The sequence below is a fragment of the Limulus polyphemus genome, unplaced genomic scaffold (assembly GCF_000517525.1).
Source record: "Limulus polyphemus unplaced genomic scaffold, Limulus_polyphemus-2.1.2 Scaffold363, whole genome shotgun sequence".
NCBI lineage: Eukaryota > Metazoa > Arthropoda > Merostomata > Xiphosura > Limulidae > Limulus > Limulus polyphemus.
Window position 1 is genome coordinate 1 of NW_013665973.1, and position 19,731 is coordinate 19,731.

General features: G+C 33.5%; 1 protein-coding gene across 1 annotated transcript in view; it reads right to left on the reverse strand.

The window, feature by feature from the left end:
* Nucleotides 1-2,266: 2,266 nt before the first annotated feature.
* LOC111085391 (tyrosine-protein kinase RYK-like) overlaps nt 2,267-19,731 on the reverse strand; it is a gene marked incomplete at its 3' end in the record, with an annotated part of 35,467 nt that continues 18,002 nt past the window's right edge. Inside the window, exons 2-4 of the mRNA XM_022383711.1 lie at nt 12,212-12,339; nt 2,871-2,970; nt 2,267-2,401 (exon numbers count right to left, since the gene is read on the reverse strand). Of these exons, the coding sequence (XP_022239419.1) occupies nt 2,267-2,401; nt 2,871-2,970; nt 12,212-12,339 (363 nt within the window). The remainder of the gene's footprint in view (nt 2,402-2,870; nt 2,971-12,211; nt 12,340-19,731) is intronic.

The window sequence follows — 19,731 nt, forward strand, 5'->3', positions numbered from 1 at the left end:
GTCAGAATTGGAAGAGTGTTGTCTCAGAAAGTGGGTGAAAACGAACATGTGGTGGCCTACTTCAGCAGGGTGTTAAGCATACCAGCGAGGAACTACTGTGTAACATGGAGGGAACTCCTTGCTGTAGTAAATAGTCTGACATATTTCCATCCTTACCTCTATGGGGCTAGGTTTACCATCAGGATCGACCATGCTGCATTACGCTGGTTAAGATAATTAAAGAACCCAGAGGGACAACTGGTACATTGGATCGGAATGTTAGACCATAATTATGATATTGAATACAGAGAAAGAAAAATGATGCTGCTGAAGACGTGTTACCTGAAAAAGCCACTGTTGAAGAAGAAACTCTACCCGATTTTGAGAAGGGAAACAGCGAAGCCCTTGATGAAGTTACTACCACTGATGTGACTGTTACCAATGATAGGACGTTTCCCGATGAAGCAGATGAACCCCACATGAAGCAGAAGCAAACGAAACAGAGACCAGTACGGAAGAAGATATGTCCCGTAAAATTAAGATACTTTGTTGAATTTTAATTTTGTGTTTGTGAATTCTGTACATTTAATCAAGTTATTGTTAATTATTTATTGGTTTAATGTAAGTGGCTATTGTTCGGGACAAACAATACTAAGGAAGGGGCAGTGTCACGTGACACTGCTAGCGCATGTATGAGTGAGTTTCACGAATTATCGGGGAAGCTCGAGTGTGATCGAGACGCCTCTTTGTCAGTATATAAGCCTGGCGAGGAAAGTCAGCATTATTGAATGTATGATAAAGCGAACAATAGTCACGGTGAGTTTTGGGCTAGTGTGTGTTTTGCACTCGTAGAGAGCAAAGTCATCGAGACTGTGAATCGCTGTGATTTATAGCATGTATTATAAAAGTTGTTAAGTTTAAAGTGACGAGAAACGTACTGACTGTGGAAATACTGTGTACTAAAAGTTTGTATCCAGAAAGAATAAACTGGTTTAATCAAGAAAGGAAGGACTTGTATCGCTGAAGTTCCTCGGAAAGAATTTCTACCGGAAATTAACAAACAAGCAGATACGTAACACTAGGAAAGTAAGATTTGTTTACATACCTCAGTATTAGTATTTAATAAGATATGCAATAGCTACTACAGAACATTTCAAAAGACTCGAAACAAAAAGAAGATTATCGGCAACATGATTTATAACGCATTTAATGCATTTAAGAACATTAAGTATACACACAGAGTAGACTGTAACAAATCATCATTCAATTACATTTTAGTCAAAATCTTATATTTTATAAGGTTCAGTCTACTTAAGAGAAATAATTATGCTTAAATTACATTTGATCATGTCAGCAATACCTGATAACATCTATATAAGTATAACAACTCTGATAAAAACAATTTTTTATATAGACATTATTTTATTACTAGCGTATAGCCCGTCAAAAATGACGGGACAAGTACTATCACCCCCACCGCATAGTATACCTTAACTCACATTTCATAGCTACCTGAAATACATAAATTTTGAGAAATCAAGCTTGACCAACCAAGAAGAAAAAAAGTGCAATCGGAGGCAGTCAAACGTCGGTAATTTCCTTTGTGAACCAATCAAAATTAAGATCATACATTCTATGAATTCGTGACGTATTCATAGAATAATTATTTGTAAAAACCAGTTAGATTAACAACTTCTAATATATATAAAAGCCAGTGCGTTTTGGTAACACTATGTTCCAACAATGGCTTTCATGTCATGTTGCTTAACAATAAAAGTATAACCTAATATTGTTGTTAGTCTATGTACTGAAAGTATAAAATGAAATGGAAACTGGAAAAATATTTGTTGATTTCTTAATTTAGTCTCCGTTGATTAAAGAGATTTGTTTTTGTTATTAAAAACGTTGGTGATATAACAGAAAATAACTTAGTCAGAAACAACTTAAGTTTAAAACTGAATCAATATTTTTACTTTCATGATAAATTTTGTGCACTTGGCTCTAGGTTAGATGATTCCACACTACGTCTTTACTTTAGGCTTATAATACCAACACTCACGACACTTATAAGGTTTCACGGGACCTCCGTCACTAAAATCGTAATGGGCAGACAGTAATCAAACTATTCGATCTGGATAAATGCATTTTGGCTTTTATCACTCCTCCTATTTTGAGAATTCAAGCGTGATATAACACACACCGGCTTTTATATAGGTTAGATAACCCATAATACAACAGTTAAAACATTATTTTAACTGTTAAGATCGCACTGCAAGTTCCCACTTACCTTTCAGACAAATCTTTCTTCGTTTCAATGTCAGAAATGTAACGTTTAATTGGCTTTCTGTGGTCACGTTGATTTGAATTCTTACGTCAACTTCTTCACTTTGTTTACCTGTGCATGGCAGCGAGACTTGAAACACTAGAATAAGAATATTGTTTTATTGATGTATGACATGCATGAAACAATGCACGAATAACAAATGTCACAGAAATATTGATCAATGAAAATAATTTAATTAGCCAAATCACGATGTAGACCAATTAAATTCTAGTAAAATAGATTGAAAATTATTTTCTTTACACGAGTAGTTCTGAATTCAAATATTTCGGATATTTCACTTAATTTAGAACAAGAAAAGATAAAATGCTAAACCACTATTAGAACAACACAAACTTAGTGTTTAGAAGTACAATCGCATTAATTTCATACAAAATATCAAAATTCCTGAGTTATTCTTTATCCGTGTAAAATGATTTGGTAAGAAATATTTACATAAAGCTGTGTATTTATTTTGTAAAAGAAAAAAAAATCTTATAGTAACAATTGTTTTAGATTTCTAACAAACCTACAGTATTGATTGTGCAGATCTGTGGAATAATAAACTCACCCTCTTGCTCTTCTGGCACTAAACCTTTTCTGGGAATATCCAGATGTGGCGTTCCCAGGGCTTCTGTCTTATTGACCAGTACTGCCATAGAATACTGTAGCTGGAGGGGTTAGCAAGGGTACGAATAAAACAAGAAGTACAATAATACATTCACTTTAACTAAAGAATGAAAAAGTTACTTGCAATTTTCCTCTATGTGTAATTTATATAAAGGCAGTTATGTTATCAAATTTTACAATTCTAATACCAAGAATCATATAAATCAGACGGTTTCAAACTTTACCACTCAAATAGAACCTTATAGATCAGACAGTTATGTTACCAAATTTTACTATTATAATAACCAATATAATCAAATGGAAAATAATAATAATAACAAGTTACTGGTATTTTGTATTTTAAAAACGGTGCAACAATTTAGATTTTATCAACTTGGTTATGTTTTAAAATGAAAACAAGAGGGAATCCTCAATAGCTGCGGCTGCAAATTAGGTCTCAAATAAGACAAGAGATGGAGCTGTAAGCTAAAATTTTGTACTTGAAAAAACAAACAAAAAACTCAGAGCCATTGTATTAGCCGATATGCCGCGGCTAAAAACTTAGTTATATATGTCGGTTTATGTATCGCACATGCACTGTGAAAATAAATCTGGAGCTCTTTTAATTCTCTCACTGTCAGTTTATCGATAGAATAATGAGTAAGTTACAATGCAAGTTTTATATTTAAGAAAAACACGTGATGTTGAATACTTACTTATACTTTGCTTATTAGTTGTCATTTCAACACAAAACAATGTTTAGAAATAACGCTAAAAATTGGGTTTCGATACTCACGGTGGGCACAGTACAGATAGCCCATTATGTAGCTTTGTGCCTAACAACAAATAAACAATTAATATGCAATATTTGCTTTATTTAATATTAATTATAAGTTTATTAATTATATTGCCTTGCTATTTCTGAAAACGTTTATTTAAGATCACACTTTTTAAAGCTGAAACAAAGGTTATATAGTGTGTGTCAGATCCAGGAATTGGACAAAGAACTGAAACATCTACTTAAAGATAAGCTCATTCCTCCCAAGTAGTTACATTGACAAGACTTTCAGCTTATTGATTAATTTGCTATTCCTCTGAGACAGGTTTTATTTAAACTTATGTAAGCTCTATTCTGTGTGATTTATGACCATAGGAGTCCGATTAATTTATGCTTTTGTGGCTCAAATTGCACAACTTCTTGCCATTGGAAGAAAAACAATATCAGAGGTTATTACAGCATGATGAGTATCTCATCAGGTAGGTGTAACAGTGTTTGGAAAATCATCACGAGTGAACGAGATTGCTGTGCTTTATGTCAAATTGTATCGTAAAGAAATGGAGTCCAAATTCCTTTTACGTACTTACAGATACCCTAGTATAAAGAATTGAAGCAGTTCTATCAGCCAAAGGTCGAACCACATGTTATTAAGCCGATTCCATTGGCGATACAAAATAGTTTTGTTCAACTCCTGTATATGCCCACGGTAAAAGTTGCCCCCCCCCCCCAGTGGCACAGCGGCGTAGCCCATTGTGTAACTTTGTGCTGAATTACAAACAAACAAACACACAGTGAGAGTAAACTATTTTAAGTATAAAAGCATAAAAGTATCAGATCTGAATAAAGATTTACTTTTATAGATGATTTAGGCAAAGTATTCATGATGAAAAACAAAGGTGAAATGGGCAGCAACTATTTAGTCAAAATGACACTTGTTGAAAAGGTCTTGAAGGAATAATATACAATTGTCACTCTGAACTAAGCAAATACTGTCCATTTCATTTTTATTTTCGTCAAAATTAAGGTGTCGTATGGGCAGAATAGGCAACATCTATCAAGTGTTCTTCAAGATTTCTTAAAAAATAAAATAAAACAGTCAATAGAATTTGAATTTAAATGGCTTGCTATCGGAGATTGCTACAAGGCATTTTGTGTCAGATTTGGAAACATTTCACAACACTTGACAGCTGACGTATGTACAAGTTACGAACTTGAGAAAATACTGACGACTTACGAATAAAAATTATAATTTATTCAGTTGCCTTTAAAGAACTGGACAGCTGTCCTAAAACAACAAAATAACTAAATAAAAGTTTATCTAATATCGCTATTTACTTACCTCTACCTAAATAATTTAATTTTTTTTAATTTCGTGAGTATGCAAACCTTACTTATTATGAATATAAACAGTTTAAAATCATATACATTTCTTTCGCAAGCGCCTCATCACTGTTAAACGTGTATAAAAATTAAATGCGTATTCTAGTCATGTACTTTGACATCGGACCCAGTTAAATGATGGCATGACTTGTATTTGTTTCTTATAAAAAAGAAAAGAATAGTCCTTTCTTTTGTCAATGGGAGTTTATCTCATAGCCAGCTTTTTTCTAAGCATTTATCGAGTCTTGCTTTGAGAAATTAAACAAGTTTACAAGCTTAATAAAGATACAACTTTTCATGTTTGTCTGGGGTATGGTATAAGAGATACAATTTTTTTGTGGTATGTTCCTCTGATAAAATTAGCTTTTTAGATTACTTTAACAAGTCTACCAATAACATTTTTATCTTTAAAATTTAACTTAAGAAACTTAACACACTAATAAAATTAAAGATGAGTGCAAACAGACTTTTGAAAAATATTATAAAATTAATGATATTCTTCATAAATTTAATGAGAAAACTATATTTTTTAGTAATGACAATAAACATTATTAATTTCTAAACAAACAAAATGTGTTCATGAAGATGATTTAAAATACAAAATAATATTTTTTATGTTATATAAATTTGAAAGATTTCTTCTATCCATCATCTTCTAGTCCTCGAAACTGAAACCGGATTATTTAATGTGAACTTTTCGCAATTAAAATGTAGTATTTTTTATCTCCTAAAAGATTGCACAGTCTGGTCCGAACTGAAATAACGAAATTTGAACTGATATGATAAAAGGTTGTTTTGTTTGATTAATTATAAGTTTATTGAATGTATTGCATAACTACGTCTCAGAACATTCATTTAATAACATTTTTAGATGCTGAAACAAACTACGAAATATAAACTGATATCATAAAGGTTGACGTTAAATCGCATACGGTAATGGTGATCTGTTTATTTATTTATCACCAACAAATGTACATACTTATAACCAAAAAAGCAGAAAACAACGCCTATAAGGTAAGTCAGTGCGTAGCCTAAGTATTACTTTGTCAAAATCTGTGCATTCTATATACACACGGGCTTCTATTTGACGTATGCCATGTAACGTTTATCAAATGTTAAGTAGCGAATGAGACTATACATTGGTAGAGTAACGATGTGGTACATTACAACAATAAAAATTTACGAACAGAAATCACTTGAATTTATGTTCTTTTTTTTAAATTTTCATTATTCATAGCGATCAGTCTAAGAGAAGTTTGGGTAAAAAATACGTTTCTTTTTGTATGTTGGCAACCCTCGTTATCACTCAGAAGTCAAAATACAAACATACGTGCGTCCACCTACTTTTTCCTCCTTCTGAAATATGTAGAAACACAGTTATATAATCACTTTGAAAATTCTATGTATTCTTAATTTGACAGTTACCGTATGTATGTTTTTAACAATTAACGTGTTAGTTCTTCAGGATGCAAAATATAGATGTATAAAAGTATTCTCACAAGAAACAAATACAGAAACGTGTACGTGTTGTGACAAATATTCTGTTCGTTAGTAAACAAAAATATATACGTGTTTGAAAGTTTTATATTCTTCTGAAGAACAAATAATAGAGATAGTATATCAATGTTTCGACACAATTCCTTTTTTTGAACAAGTACAAGTAGTTATGAATATGTTTTTTGATAATATTTTATTTGAAGACAGGTTAGAAATTAAGATGTTTCCATTGTGTTACAAGGAAAAAAGAATAAAGGCAACAGAAACTTTATATCTATGGTCAACATAAGCTCCTTGGAACTGCATGTGAGACAAATTAACGACTCCAGTGAAAAAGACATGAGGCTACTATCCCACGCTCTATCTAATGAACACAGGAGCTCAGGTGACACCGTTAGCCAAGGGAGTCTATTTCCAGGTCATAAGTACACCATTAACATCTGGCTGAGTGGTCAGCATCCGAGCCATTGTTAGCTCTAGCTAGCTTGTAGTTCAAGTCCTTTTCTCCTTCAATAACTTGCAAGAAGTCATTCTCCGGGACCAACTACAAATTTCGCATGTCGTTAAATGTGCGTAAAGTAATTCAAACGAAGAAAGAAACTACAGTTGAAAAACAAAACAACGCTAATCGAACTCTGGCTAGGTAATTTAATTCCAGGAACGTAAAGGTAGCACAAAAACATTTTATGTCATCGGATATAGAGAAGTAGACGTTCATTTACTGCAGCAAGTTTCATTAAAAAAAAATCAATTACAATTACATCTCCTAACATTCACTAATTTGTTTTTCTATAAGATGATTAAAAATTGGAAAATGTCAATCACAAAACTATTTTATAATTATTCAAGATATGTGTAACACTTTTCCACAATCTTAATAAAGTTTGAAACAAAGAGGTTAAAATGTTAAGAAAGTATCATCTGGTTCACTAAAATATTTATTCTACAACTATAAGCTATAGCTTTAGTAACAGGGTAAACTGTTTGTTGTTAAGCACAAAACTACACTACGGGTTATCTGTGCCACGCCCACTACATGTATCGAAACCCGATTTTTAGCGTTATAAGCCATACACTTACCGCTGAGCTACCAGGGGGGCAACGACATAAAGAAACTGAAAATACTACAGTAAGTTCAAGTTTTTAACTTCAGAGCTACTGACTTTAATAAATGAGTTTCACAGTTCTAATAACTTTACCGATGTTGTTAAAGACAATCTCCATCATAAATATGTTTTATCTTCTCTGCGATCAGCAGGTAACACCACGAGCCAGTTTAAAAGTCATGTCTATGAATTTGAAATGCTAGTAGTGAAGAAGACAGGTTGAAGTGCTAAACTCATCCGTTGTAAGTTTTTGATCCTGCTTAACATTCTTCACAAATATGTAGAAGGCAAACTAATTGATAGGATGGGGTATGTACGCAATATTTGTTGTTGTTTTTCAGATTGGTTCTATGTTTGGTTATTATTTAGATAAATGTATATATGTAATAAAACTACACACCGTTTATTTTTGTATAAAATTATTTTATAAACAGTTGAAATGGAATGTGATATGTATTTAGTACTTTCAGTCTTGACACCTCAATTTCTGCGACACACGGGTTAAGTAGTTAGAGCAGAAGTCCTTAAAGTTCAAGTATAGCTAATCCTAATTTAGAACTGCTGACCAGAGGGAGGATAAGTACCCATCCCCAATTATGTTGCTGCCATTAACTGAATAGAGAAATTGCTTGTCAGAGTTAAAACACACCATAGCTGAAACTAAGGAGCGTATTCAGCAGCTTATCGCAACTCAAACCTTGGACCTTTTGATTTGCTACCCGTCCCACTAACTACTGGACCATATTAACCCTTTGTATACATCTCTAAAGCTAGAACACAATAATGTGCAAACACACATATATATATAAGTTGCTAAATCGAGTGCCAATCACGAAACTTAAATAGTTTAATATAATTATAAACCATAAAACGCATGCCAATAAAAGTTATTGAAATGCTTAGTTACTCTGTAGGTATTGATAAAACACAATTAGTAACTTATAAAGTAAAATTATGCTCTTTATTATTACTTTCAGTTTATTTAATTGCATTTCATGTTTATAATTAATACAATGTTCACTGTTGTTATATATTTTCAGCCTTTTTCTTTGATTTAATTACTGTTTTGCCTATTAATATTTATTTTATTAATTCATTTTCATATTTAATTCAACTTTTCCCCCTTATTCCAGTCTCTCTTGCACGGATAGTTTCTGTTACTTTAATTGCTTTAGTAGATATATAGCAGACCACGCTAATCTGCATGTGATGTTAAGCCTATTTTTTATTTCAAAGAATGCAATAACAACTCCGTTTTCATTTTAAGACGATTGCTTTGTGTGCAAACACTTTAATCCATCACCGTCATTACAAGGGGAAATGTTAGTATCACAAAGAAAAAGCAAACCAGCATTCAGACGACTTTCGACATTCGAAGGCGAAACCCCTACAGTATTGTTTTTACTCAGTGTCTGTCATGCAGTCAACTTTCAACTAAACAATATGCTTAAACTTCCAGTCCTTCAGGTATGAAACGCACATTGTTGGACAACATGACAACTTCTAATTTTAATAAACAACAAGACAATCCAGGATGCTATTGGAATAAGAATAGTCAAAACACTCAGTGCAAGCTTTTGAAAAACATTGCAAACTGTATTATTTTCTTAGATAAGTTGGTTTATAAAATGTTTTATTGTGTATTTGTTCAGTTAAGCACAAAGATAATCAATGGGATATTTGTGCTGTGTCCAACATGGGTATCAAAACCCGATTTTTAGCATTATAAGCCTGCAGACATGCCGCTGAGCCACTGGGGACCGTTTGTAAAATGAAATAACGTTTTTAGGAATACATTTTCACTTTTAAGTTTCAATATATAGCAAGATTTTGGATTCTGCTCTTTGTATAATTAATAAATTATAATTTTCACTTTTTTAAACATTATATATAATTATCAAATAACAGTGTAACATACTATAACGGTGGTTTTAGAAAATATAAAAATAATCGGGCGATTGGAATTTATAATTTATTCTCAATTTATTATTCTTTCATCGTGCCCAATTTCGTCGTAACATTTTTATTACGCTTGAAAGATATTTTCTTCACAGACTTGCCTACTAGAGGGCAACACTGACAATTTCATTAGTTACATAACTTTACTACCATCTTGATAAAAATCTGGCAGTTTTACAATCTAATTCATACTATGTTGTTTTATTATTATTATTATTGGAAGATATTACAATCGAACAAATGACTGAAATGTTTAAATATAAGATGACTGTTATAAACGTAGATTCCGTTCGCATTTGACAACAACAACTAAAGAATTTCTGAGGTGCTTATGTTTTAATACTCTCATAATAGCTGGTATGAACAACCCTTGTACACTATTGTGACACCAATTAACGACCAATAACTTTTTTATTTGTGTGTGTATGTGTGTTTGAAAGTATAAGATGAGGATTATTGCAGAAGAAAGAAAAGATATGACAAGGTCAACCAAATTTTAATAAATGTAAAACTTAACAAGAGCTGCCATTTTAATTTATATATTTTTCGGTTAGTAAAATGCGGACAAGCTTTTAGGGTATTAAAATGTCGAAATATTTCAAATTATTTTCCACCTCTAACACAAATTAATTGTTTTTGAGCTGAAAATGGTAGTTACAATCGGTTGGTGTCCCAGATCAAATGTTGCCATTCTTGATAGAATATAACCGTCATGAGAGGCTTGGTTTTAACATTTACTTGAAAGTTTGAAAGTAGTATTTACTTAAGTTTTTGTTTGTTTGTATGTGTTCTGTCTACCGCAAAGAACGAACCCCGAATTTCAATGTTATAAATACGTAAGTTACCACTGAACCATTGAATGATAAAAATAAAAGCAGTAAAACTTTGTGGTAAATAGTAGGTTGTGTTTGACTTTTGAATAAATACATTAAAATAATTACACATTAAGAAAAGCTCAGAGCTGGCATGCTTGTTCTCTGCAACGTCTTAAGATTAAGAGTATAAATCACACTATTTAAACTTGATCTGAAACCAAATAAATTTGTAACAAAGAATTTTCACCTTGTATCACAGTCAGTAACATTTTAACATGAAAATAAACTTGTCTTCATCACATGAATGTCGATGTTTGCTTATTTGTTTATCTTTAAGCACAAAGCTACACAATAGACTATCTGTACTGTGCCCACCAATGGTATCAAAAACCGGTTTTTATGTGTTATAAGCCTTCAGACTTACCGCTGAACCACAGGGGGTGGGGGGGGGATCACGACGATGCAGTGATCTACTGGATAAAGCAACCCATGAGAAGAGAGAGACCATTACATCTAGCTATAAAACTATAAAATCGAGTTCAAAGTAAACCAAATCAGAACTAAATATTTTGAATTTCCAACAGTTCAAATTTAATTAGAAGAGTAAAACTCATTCCCAGAAACCACAATGATTAAAAATATAAAATAAACAACTATTGAGCTTTAAGGAATTATATTAAATAATTTTAAAATTGTTTGTTTCTTATAAATTGCTGGAATGTTTTCCAGAAGAATATGATGTTTGTTTGTAGTGAAGCACAAAGCTACACAATGGGCTATCTGTGCTCTGCCCACCACGGGTATCGAAATCCGGTTTCTAGCGTTGTAAACCCGCAGACATATCGCTGTGCCTCTGGGGGGCAGAGTATGATGAGTGGTGAGATTAAAACTCTATCAGCCTATCGATTAAAAGCAAATAAAATGAATGGTTAGACCATGGTAAGTACGATTACTAACGTGATCGTGAGCTGCACGCTAGATTAGTTAATTTAAAACAGCACGCTAAGTCTGTTTCATTAAAAGTCAGAATATTTCTGTTAATGAGAGAAACAAAAGTGACCGTGCACAAAATTACAAAGTTAGATACACCCCTAACCATCAGTTCTCAATATCATGTGATTTCGTGCATGGACAGTCAATACAAAATCAGAAATAAGGGCGCCAGCATGTCATTATGTTCGTCTGACCAGTTTTAATAAAGCTTAGGCACTACCAACGTCAAGTAAAGATGGGCTCCGGTCCTACGACATTTAGAACAACAGGTCAGAAGTGAACTCTGTACTTGGAGGTCAACGGCTGCCATTCTAAACACACGGTCTCGAGCTAACAACACAGAAAGAAACTCTTGCCACGACTGCAAGATGCAGTCAAACAAATCACGAACTGGATTTTGAAAAGCTTCAACTTCTTTTTGTGTGTGTGTGTCAAAAGTTACATTTATTCAAAGGCACAAACTGTCAAGCAGACACGGATAAGCCCGTTAAACTGTCTAGATAAAACAAATGACTTCACAATTATCTTTCATCTCTACATTACTGCAAAAGATCTTAAGCGCGTGTGCGTGTTAAACCAACAAAATCGGCTGGGTTATAAACAGTGCCTTTACGAGAGTTAATCCCTTGGCTTGTGATCAATACTAACTGATTATCGTTTTCTGGGACTACTCATACCAACTGTGTCTGTTAACTACTCAAACAAAAATGTTAACATTACTTTCTACAACTTCAACTTGGCAAGAGTACGAAAGATACCTAAACCAAACTCTTACCTTCTGATGAATCAAACTTTCCCAAGTAAAACGAAGCTCAGATATTTCATTTGGTACAACTACTTCAAATCCTAGGGCGTAGGTATTCACTTTTCCGTCGCGCACGTAGTATAACTCAGAGTTCAAACCTGAAAAAAAAGTCCAGTATTGAACAACATATAATTCTACATTTAAAGCTACAACATAATAACAAAATTCTGAAAAGAGGGAAGGATATCAAATTCCCCAATTTTTCCTGTTATCTTAATGTTTGTATTAACCTTCTCCCAGTTCCAGAAAAACCAGAAAAAGTTGATTACACGCTTTTATGTACTATGTTAGTCCTAAAATATATGTAATTGCAACATATGTAAATCAACTGCAGATAAGTGGAGAAGTTAATACATTAATAACGTCCTGAACAGAGCCAAACAAGCAACAGTTGGATACAACACAGAATTACGTAAAAATCCTACTAAGATTCTTAGTCAACAAAACAGTTCCCTTTTTTGGGTAAAATCCAATCAATAAAACATTTCGCAGTGTCAAAAATAGGAGTTTTCCTTAAATCATTTCAAATTTCTTTTATATATGCGTGGTTCCTCGAGGTGCTTCCGCAGTTGGTCGATCATGATCGGGATTTAGGTAGTTAAAGACCAGGGAGGGTCAGGTTCTTGTAACCTCTTCCTCCCTCCTGTGCTGAAGTTGGTGGTTACTGATGAGTATTAATAATACTACATGAGGGTAAGAGTAGACCGCACTTACTCTGACCCCTTTCAGGGCTATGTCCATATAGGTATTACTATAGTTATTCTTGTGATTTTATGTGTTCGCTCAGTTCGGTGTTACATAGTCTTGTACGATAACGAACAGTTCATCACATATAAAAACACAACTCACTAGGTAGCACTAACTGAGAACATTTGACATAAATACCATTTTAAATATTTTCAAGTTAATACTAGACCAGTGTAGATTTGTTGGTCTAGTAATAGGTAGCATTATTAAGTTTTTATTTTTAATATAGATATTAACAGGAGCGAGGTGCTTGGGTCTATTATCATCATGTATGCAAAAGCGATCTAATTCGCATGGCAGGTCATTCTTTTGCCAATTTTTCGAGAAGTAATTTAGCGAATTATGCAGGAGTCTATCGGATATGGTTTGTATATTTGCATAATTGTGTATGAATTTGGATGATGTGCATCTGGGTACTTTGTATGCAATATTGAGTATGGTGTTTTGTATTGATTGTAGTTTGTTAATGTATTTGGGTACTATCAAAGCCGAACGTACGTACTCAATTACTGGACGTATATAGGTTTTATATATTTTGATTATGTTTTCTGGTGAAGTTCCCTAGTTTTTACCGCTTAAACCCCTTATATAATTCGATCACTTCCAGATTCTTGTTAGAAGATTGTTATTATATGATTTATCCACGTTAATTTCGAATCGTAGGTTAATCCTAGAAATTTTGATGATGTTGTGGTCTGGAATAGTGTTCCATTCATGTAGCTCTTTTTTTTTTTTTGTCTAGTCAGTTTCGCAAATACTATTAGTTGACTTTTGGGGATATTTATTTTAATACGATATTTTGGGCAATATTTAACAATGTTGTTTAATTGGGGTTGTAAATTTGTGGCTGCTAGTGAGGGAGTAGGAGCACTTTTCCAAACCGCGACATCGTCTGCTGATGGTGAGGAAGAGCCGAAATTGGGATGTTTAAGTGGCATATTGCTCACATACATGATGAATAGTATAGGTCTAACTACTCCTCCTTGGGGTACACCAGCCTCTGGAGTAAAAGTCTCTAAGAAGGTCCCCCTTACATTTATTTTGCATTTTCTGTTTTCCAGAGAGTTTGATAGCCAGCGAATAATTCCGCGCGGCAGTTCCATTTCTGGCATACGAAATCTCACAATTTCTCGAAACTTATAACGGGCTCTAAAGTGAAAGCCATCTTTTTCTTTTTTGTGTTAACGGGACGCGAACTTGGGCTCTTGAAACTTAAGACTCTTGATTACTAACCACTGTGCAACTGGATCTTACATCTGATTTATAATAACTGAATTTATAAGTTTTATCACAGCTTTAAGCTGTGACCTGAAAGAAGTCAAGACAGGTTGTACTTGTTAAAGCATGATAATTCTTTTTATTCCTATCACTTCTTTAATAGAAATTCATACCGAGAAATTAAATTCTTTTCCATTTGCTGCTACGTGTCAATGTGTTCAATCAACGAAAAATTAACTTCGCAAACAAATATTAACATAAAAAATTTTCTGTAACGAACTGATCACAGTAAAGCTATTAGTTCGTTAACATTTGCTGGTATGCCCAAACACTCTACATCGAGATAAACAAACTTCCCTTACAAATACCCAAATTCATCCCACGTAAATAGCAGATATCTTTTACAGACCAATTCACCTCTGAAGAAGGAAGGGCTTTCTTTCCCAAAGTGTACAGATTATTGGATTTATTGTTTCAAAACGTACCTAAATTTTAATCTCATGTGTTTTTTATTTTAATATCATGATATTTAAATTACAACTAGAAACTTACCGACATTTTTAGTTATGCCACGTAGTCAATTTAGCCTAGTATTTCACGAACATAGAAAACAAAACTCCTTGCCCATCAAAAACTTTCTTCTTTAACTGTTAATCTGTAGAAAGAATAAAGTAGGCCTAAGCAACCTATTTTGAGCAGATTAAGTTCAGGCTTTGCTAATTCTTAATGTCAAAATGAGGGAACTTCTATTAATAACGGTTCAGACTTTCTATATTTCAAATTGCACCTCTAACGAGCAGTTATTTTAGCCAAGTTTATTAAAAGCAGTCTATTTTTTAACGTAAAAGAGAAAAAAAACCAATGCTCGCACATACACTTATGATAGCCCTCTAGTCAGGCCTGGCATGGCCTGGTGGTTAGGGCGCTCGACTCGTAATCTGAGGGTCGTGGGTTCGAAGTCCCGTCCCACCAAACATGCTCGCCCTTTCAGCTGTGGGGGCGTTATAATGTGACGGTCAATTCCACTATTCATTGGTAAAAGAGTAGCCCAAGAGTTGGCGGTGGGTGGTGATGACTAGCTGCCTTCCCTCTAGTCTTTCACTGCTAAATTAGGAACGGTTAACACAGATAGCCCTCGTGTAGCTTTGTGCGAAATTCAAAACAAACCAAACAAACCAAGCCCAAGTCTGAGACATTCGAGTATATTATAAGGATTTCTGGCATTCTTTAAATATATACATGCGGTACCGGTAGTGTTACTGTACCGTTTGATTTTAGGAAGCATAAATATGAATAAAACAAGAAAGTTTCGTAAGCTAACAACCAAGTCTTCGAAAGTATTTGGAAGACATAACAAATAAATTTGCCTGAAGCTATGCACAATACAATGGTTCTGACTGCAAACAAATAAGGAAAAAAGAATAAATTTTGTTCAATGTTCTACGTGAATAGATTTTTGATGACCTTATGAAACATTATCATTACATCTTACTATATTTACAAACAAAACACTATTTATGGAAAGTTAGAATATTCTTTCTTCAGTGTTCGATTACACATTGAAAATGCGAATGTTTACGGTAGTGAATTGCACAACAGTGTGAGTGGAATATTTCAACTATTAAGGTATGCGTCTCGAATACTGAATAGCATGTTGCTTCATTGAAATACGGTGACTGGAATTAATAAACGAGATTAACAATAGATGTTTATTTTATCAAAGTATTCATCGTATCACGCCGTATAAGCTCGAGGCAACTACAATGTGGGATTATTAACAACACACCACTTCAAACTGTTTTCCTTTATTGGTTAACGTAGACAAGGAGTTGTTTAAACAACTGAATGGGTGTCCTAATTTAGTGTTTAAAGCTGTATTGAATATTAAAAACATACACGGATTCCAGTTTGTCTAATCTAGTCAATAACAACGACGCCTTTGAAGGAATACACAAACAGTAAGAATGCGAGCAGCCGAAAGACTTTTGATCTATACAGCAGGCTTATTTGGTTATTAACCTGATCGTTAAGGCAATCAAACATTTCAACTACACATTTCATTATTATTGAAGTACTTAATATGCAACTACAGTAACGACAAACAACTGAAGATCCATGGTTCATTTTTCATTGCCGCAAAAATCGCACTCTTCGTTTAAAAGTGGGTGCATTATAAGAGTAACGGTCAAATCCAACAATTCGATTAGAAAAATCCAAAGGTTTAAGATGGGTATTGTTGACTAGCTGCCTTTCATCTAATCAGTTCAAAATTAGGAAGTGCTAGCGCAAATAACCCTTGTGTAGCTTTGCTCGAATACTCATAACAAACAAACGACAGGCGTACAAAATATCACAATAGGGTTACGGTCCAGAAAGACGAACTCCATTCTTGCAATCTTGATGCACAGAAGAACACATCGGTCACAAGATCGAAGAAAAAACTTAACTTATTTACTAGTTACAACAGAACAGGCTAATAAATTTTGTATATTTTCATTATTTTGTCTCATTATAAATGCGTGTAAATTTTTAATGCTCCCTTAGGCATTTTAGTTTCAGTTAAAACGTCAGAGATGCCAAAACTTACTTATATTTATGTAATGACAACTCACGCTTGTTATAATGTCACGATTGTTAGGTGATGGGCGTTACAGAGCTGCAGAGGGCGTTCGTTACCAAAGGAACATTAAAGTAATAAATTTTGAGGAAATCTTTCACAAATATTCTTGAACAACAAAAGTAACTTGTGATGTTTAGTCTCGCGTCATGCTTGTAACGTAACACTTGACAAAAGTCACCAGTTTTATAGTGGGGTAAACAGAACCAGATCATTATACCCAAGGCGGTTTCTTTAATTATTGCTGATTTCACTTGAAAGCGATGATAACCAGTGACAAGGGCGGCAAACAGTCTGGATACGTGTTCATTATTCACTTGGAATGACTGGCCTGGGGGTTTACATGTCACCACGAACCACAGATCTTCATATGAAATATATAAATAAATACAGTATACACTATCGATAAGGATATTGGGGGGGGGGCAACAATTGCTCAAGTGACTTACTTTTATTATCGTCAATATACCTAGGATAAGCATTATAGAGTATAACTCGGTTAACGAAAATTTTATTAGCAACAGATTTTCTTATTTTGATTTAGTAGATTCAACATATAAAACTCGCATTAAGGTGTAATTTAAATGTAAGTTTAATTTACTTTGGATTGACCTACTTCCATAAACTAAATCCAGACATAATACACCTTATTGTGTTCTCAAAAATGAGGTCGTATTTGAAAAAAAAAAAAAAAAGGCTGTTTATAAAAATCCTTGAGGCAACTTTTATAATTCAGCTAATTAAACAAACTAAAATACGATTCGGTTATATATTTTTATCAATTTTCGTTTACAAATCTAGTTTACTTTTATCATCATAGGAGAAGCAGGTCAAAGTATAGGTAGTGAAGTAACAATCACTTTATATCTACAGTAAAAAGATGTGACTTGTTATTGTTACACATAAATGACTTAGGGTAACGTATTCTTACTTATTTCATTGTATGTGTCAAGTATACACTGCATAAACACAATTAACGGCTAAGCAGAATTTGTAACATAGCTATAAGTTGTTACGCAAATCGGGTATCTGATGATCAGTCATGTGATCTGAAACGCAAATGACTAGTTAGTCAACTTATGTTATTTATAATGATCTCACACAATCAATTGTCACTTTGAAATAAATCATCATAAACAACGGTTAGACCTCATAAAGACATTAAGGATATTCCACTCCTGTGTAGAGCCATCGTACGAAGATAACTAATCACAGCAGGTTGTTGCCAAGTCCTGAAAGTGTGCTTAGCAGAATATTGGTCGTATTCAAATCACTACACCAGTTTCTCGAACACACGAATAAGGCAGACCACCATCCACAACACAAGGAGACGACTGCTTTCTGTCGATTTAGGACAGCTGTAACTGTAGGGTACCTGCTCTAGACTGAATCATGTATTCGCAGCCGCGTCTGTTGCAAGAGGTTTGTTTGTTTGTAGTTAAGCACAAAACTGCACAATGGGCTATCCGTGCTCTGCCCACCACGGGTATCGAAATCCGGTTTCTAGTGTTTAAGTCCGTAGACATACCACTGTGTCACTGGGGGGCGTTGCAGATGGAGATCTAGCATCGTTTTCGTTTCAAATATTGATAATTTCGCTGTTTGCTAAAGATAAGGTGTAAAATTTGTTTACAAAATCTGTTACATAACACTAGAAGACTTTCTTCTGGATGGCTTCGTTCTTATTTATTTCTTCATAACAAGAAGACACATAAAAACAAAGCCTGGTATCTTTTGGGTATAGAAAAAGAAAAATCTTCCTGAATTCTCTGAATGCTTTCATGTCTTAAGAAAGTCTATATCTTTATTTTACCCTGTAAGAGCAATAAATCAGATAATGTTTTCTGCACGTGACCAATATAATTTTTATGGACTACTTTTCAGAAAAAAAAACAAAAAAACTGGCATAAAATTCTGTCTTTTTTTATTTTCAGACGAGACCTGTTTGTATGTTATTTTAATAGATTATTGAAATGTCTAATACATGAGCATTATTTGTCTGTGATCACTATGTGTTAGCAAACGTTATTCAAAACACTTTATGTCTTTAGTTGAACATTTAGGTAAGTACGTTTGCTCTTCCCTTTAACAGTGCAGAATATAACAATGGCTCCCCGAAAGGTGATACACGTAGGATTATAAAGTGGTTATAATAGTTTCACCAGCCTCCTTAAGGTTTAAATCTTATTCACACACGCGATTGCAATTACCCGAATTTTCTAAAACCTAAAACATTTTTTTCTTTACGCAGCACTAAGTTGATGGCGTAAAAGGTGAAACTTAAAGATTTAGTTCATTATTGTGATATTACTTAAAACTACCAGCATCACAACTAATAAAGTTTTAAAAGAATTTCTGCAGATTTTGTTTTCGTGTACGCATTGATATATCTAACAAAATAATTCATTTCCTATTAAAATCTTGCGTATCTCGCAAACGATTTGTGCAGTTTGAAATATATAATTTAACGGGCACTCTTTCATTCTCGTAAAAACTCTAAAAACATATATTTGTGGGGATTTTTTAAGAGAGCCAAAGCAGTAAATAGGCTATGCAATAATAACGAGATATATACGTGCAGGGGTAAAATTCTAAAAAAAAAAAAAGTAGAGGTACTCAACTGGGTGAAGTGGACTTGTTTTTGAAAAAGAAAAAAATCTACGTGTAAACATAAAAAGAAAAATAACAAATCATTTCAAATGAGTCTTTAAAAAATAAGTTCCGGCACTCAGTACCATTGAGTACCGACAAAATTTCACTCCTGTATACATGTATTTTAAATTTTCAAAATCGTTTTTGCAAGAACTGAGTTGTCAAATAATATCTACTCTCGGTAAAGAGACTAACGAAGTAAGAAATTTGGAGTTAAAAAACTGTATATACAGGGTGGGCCAAAAGTAGGGTTACA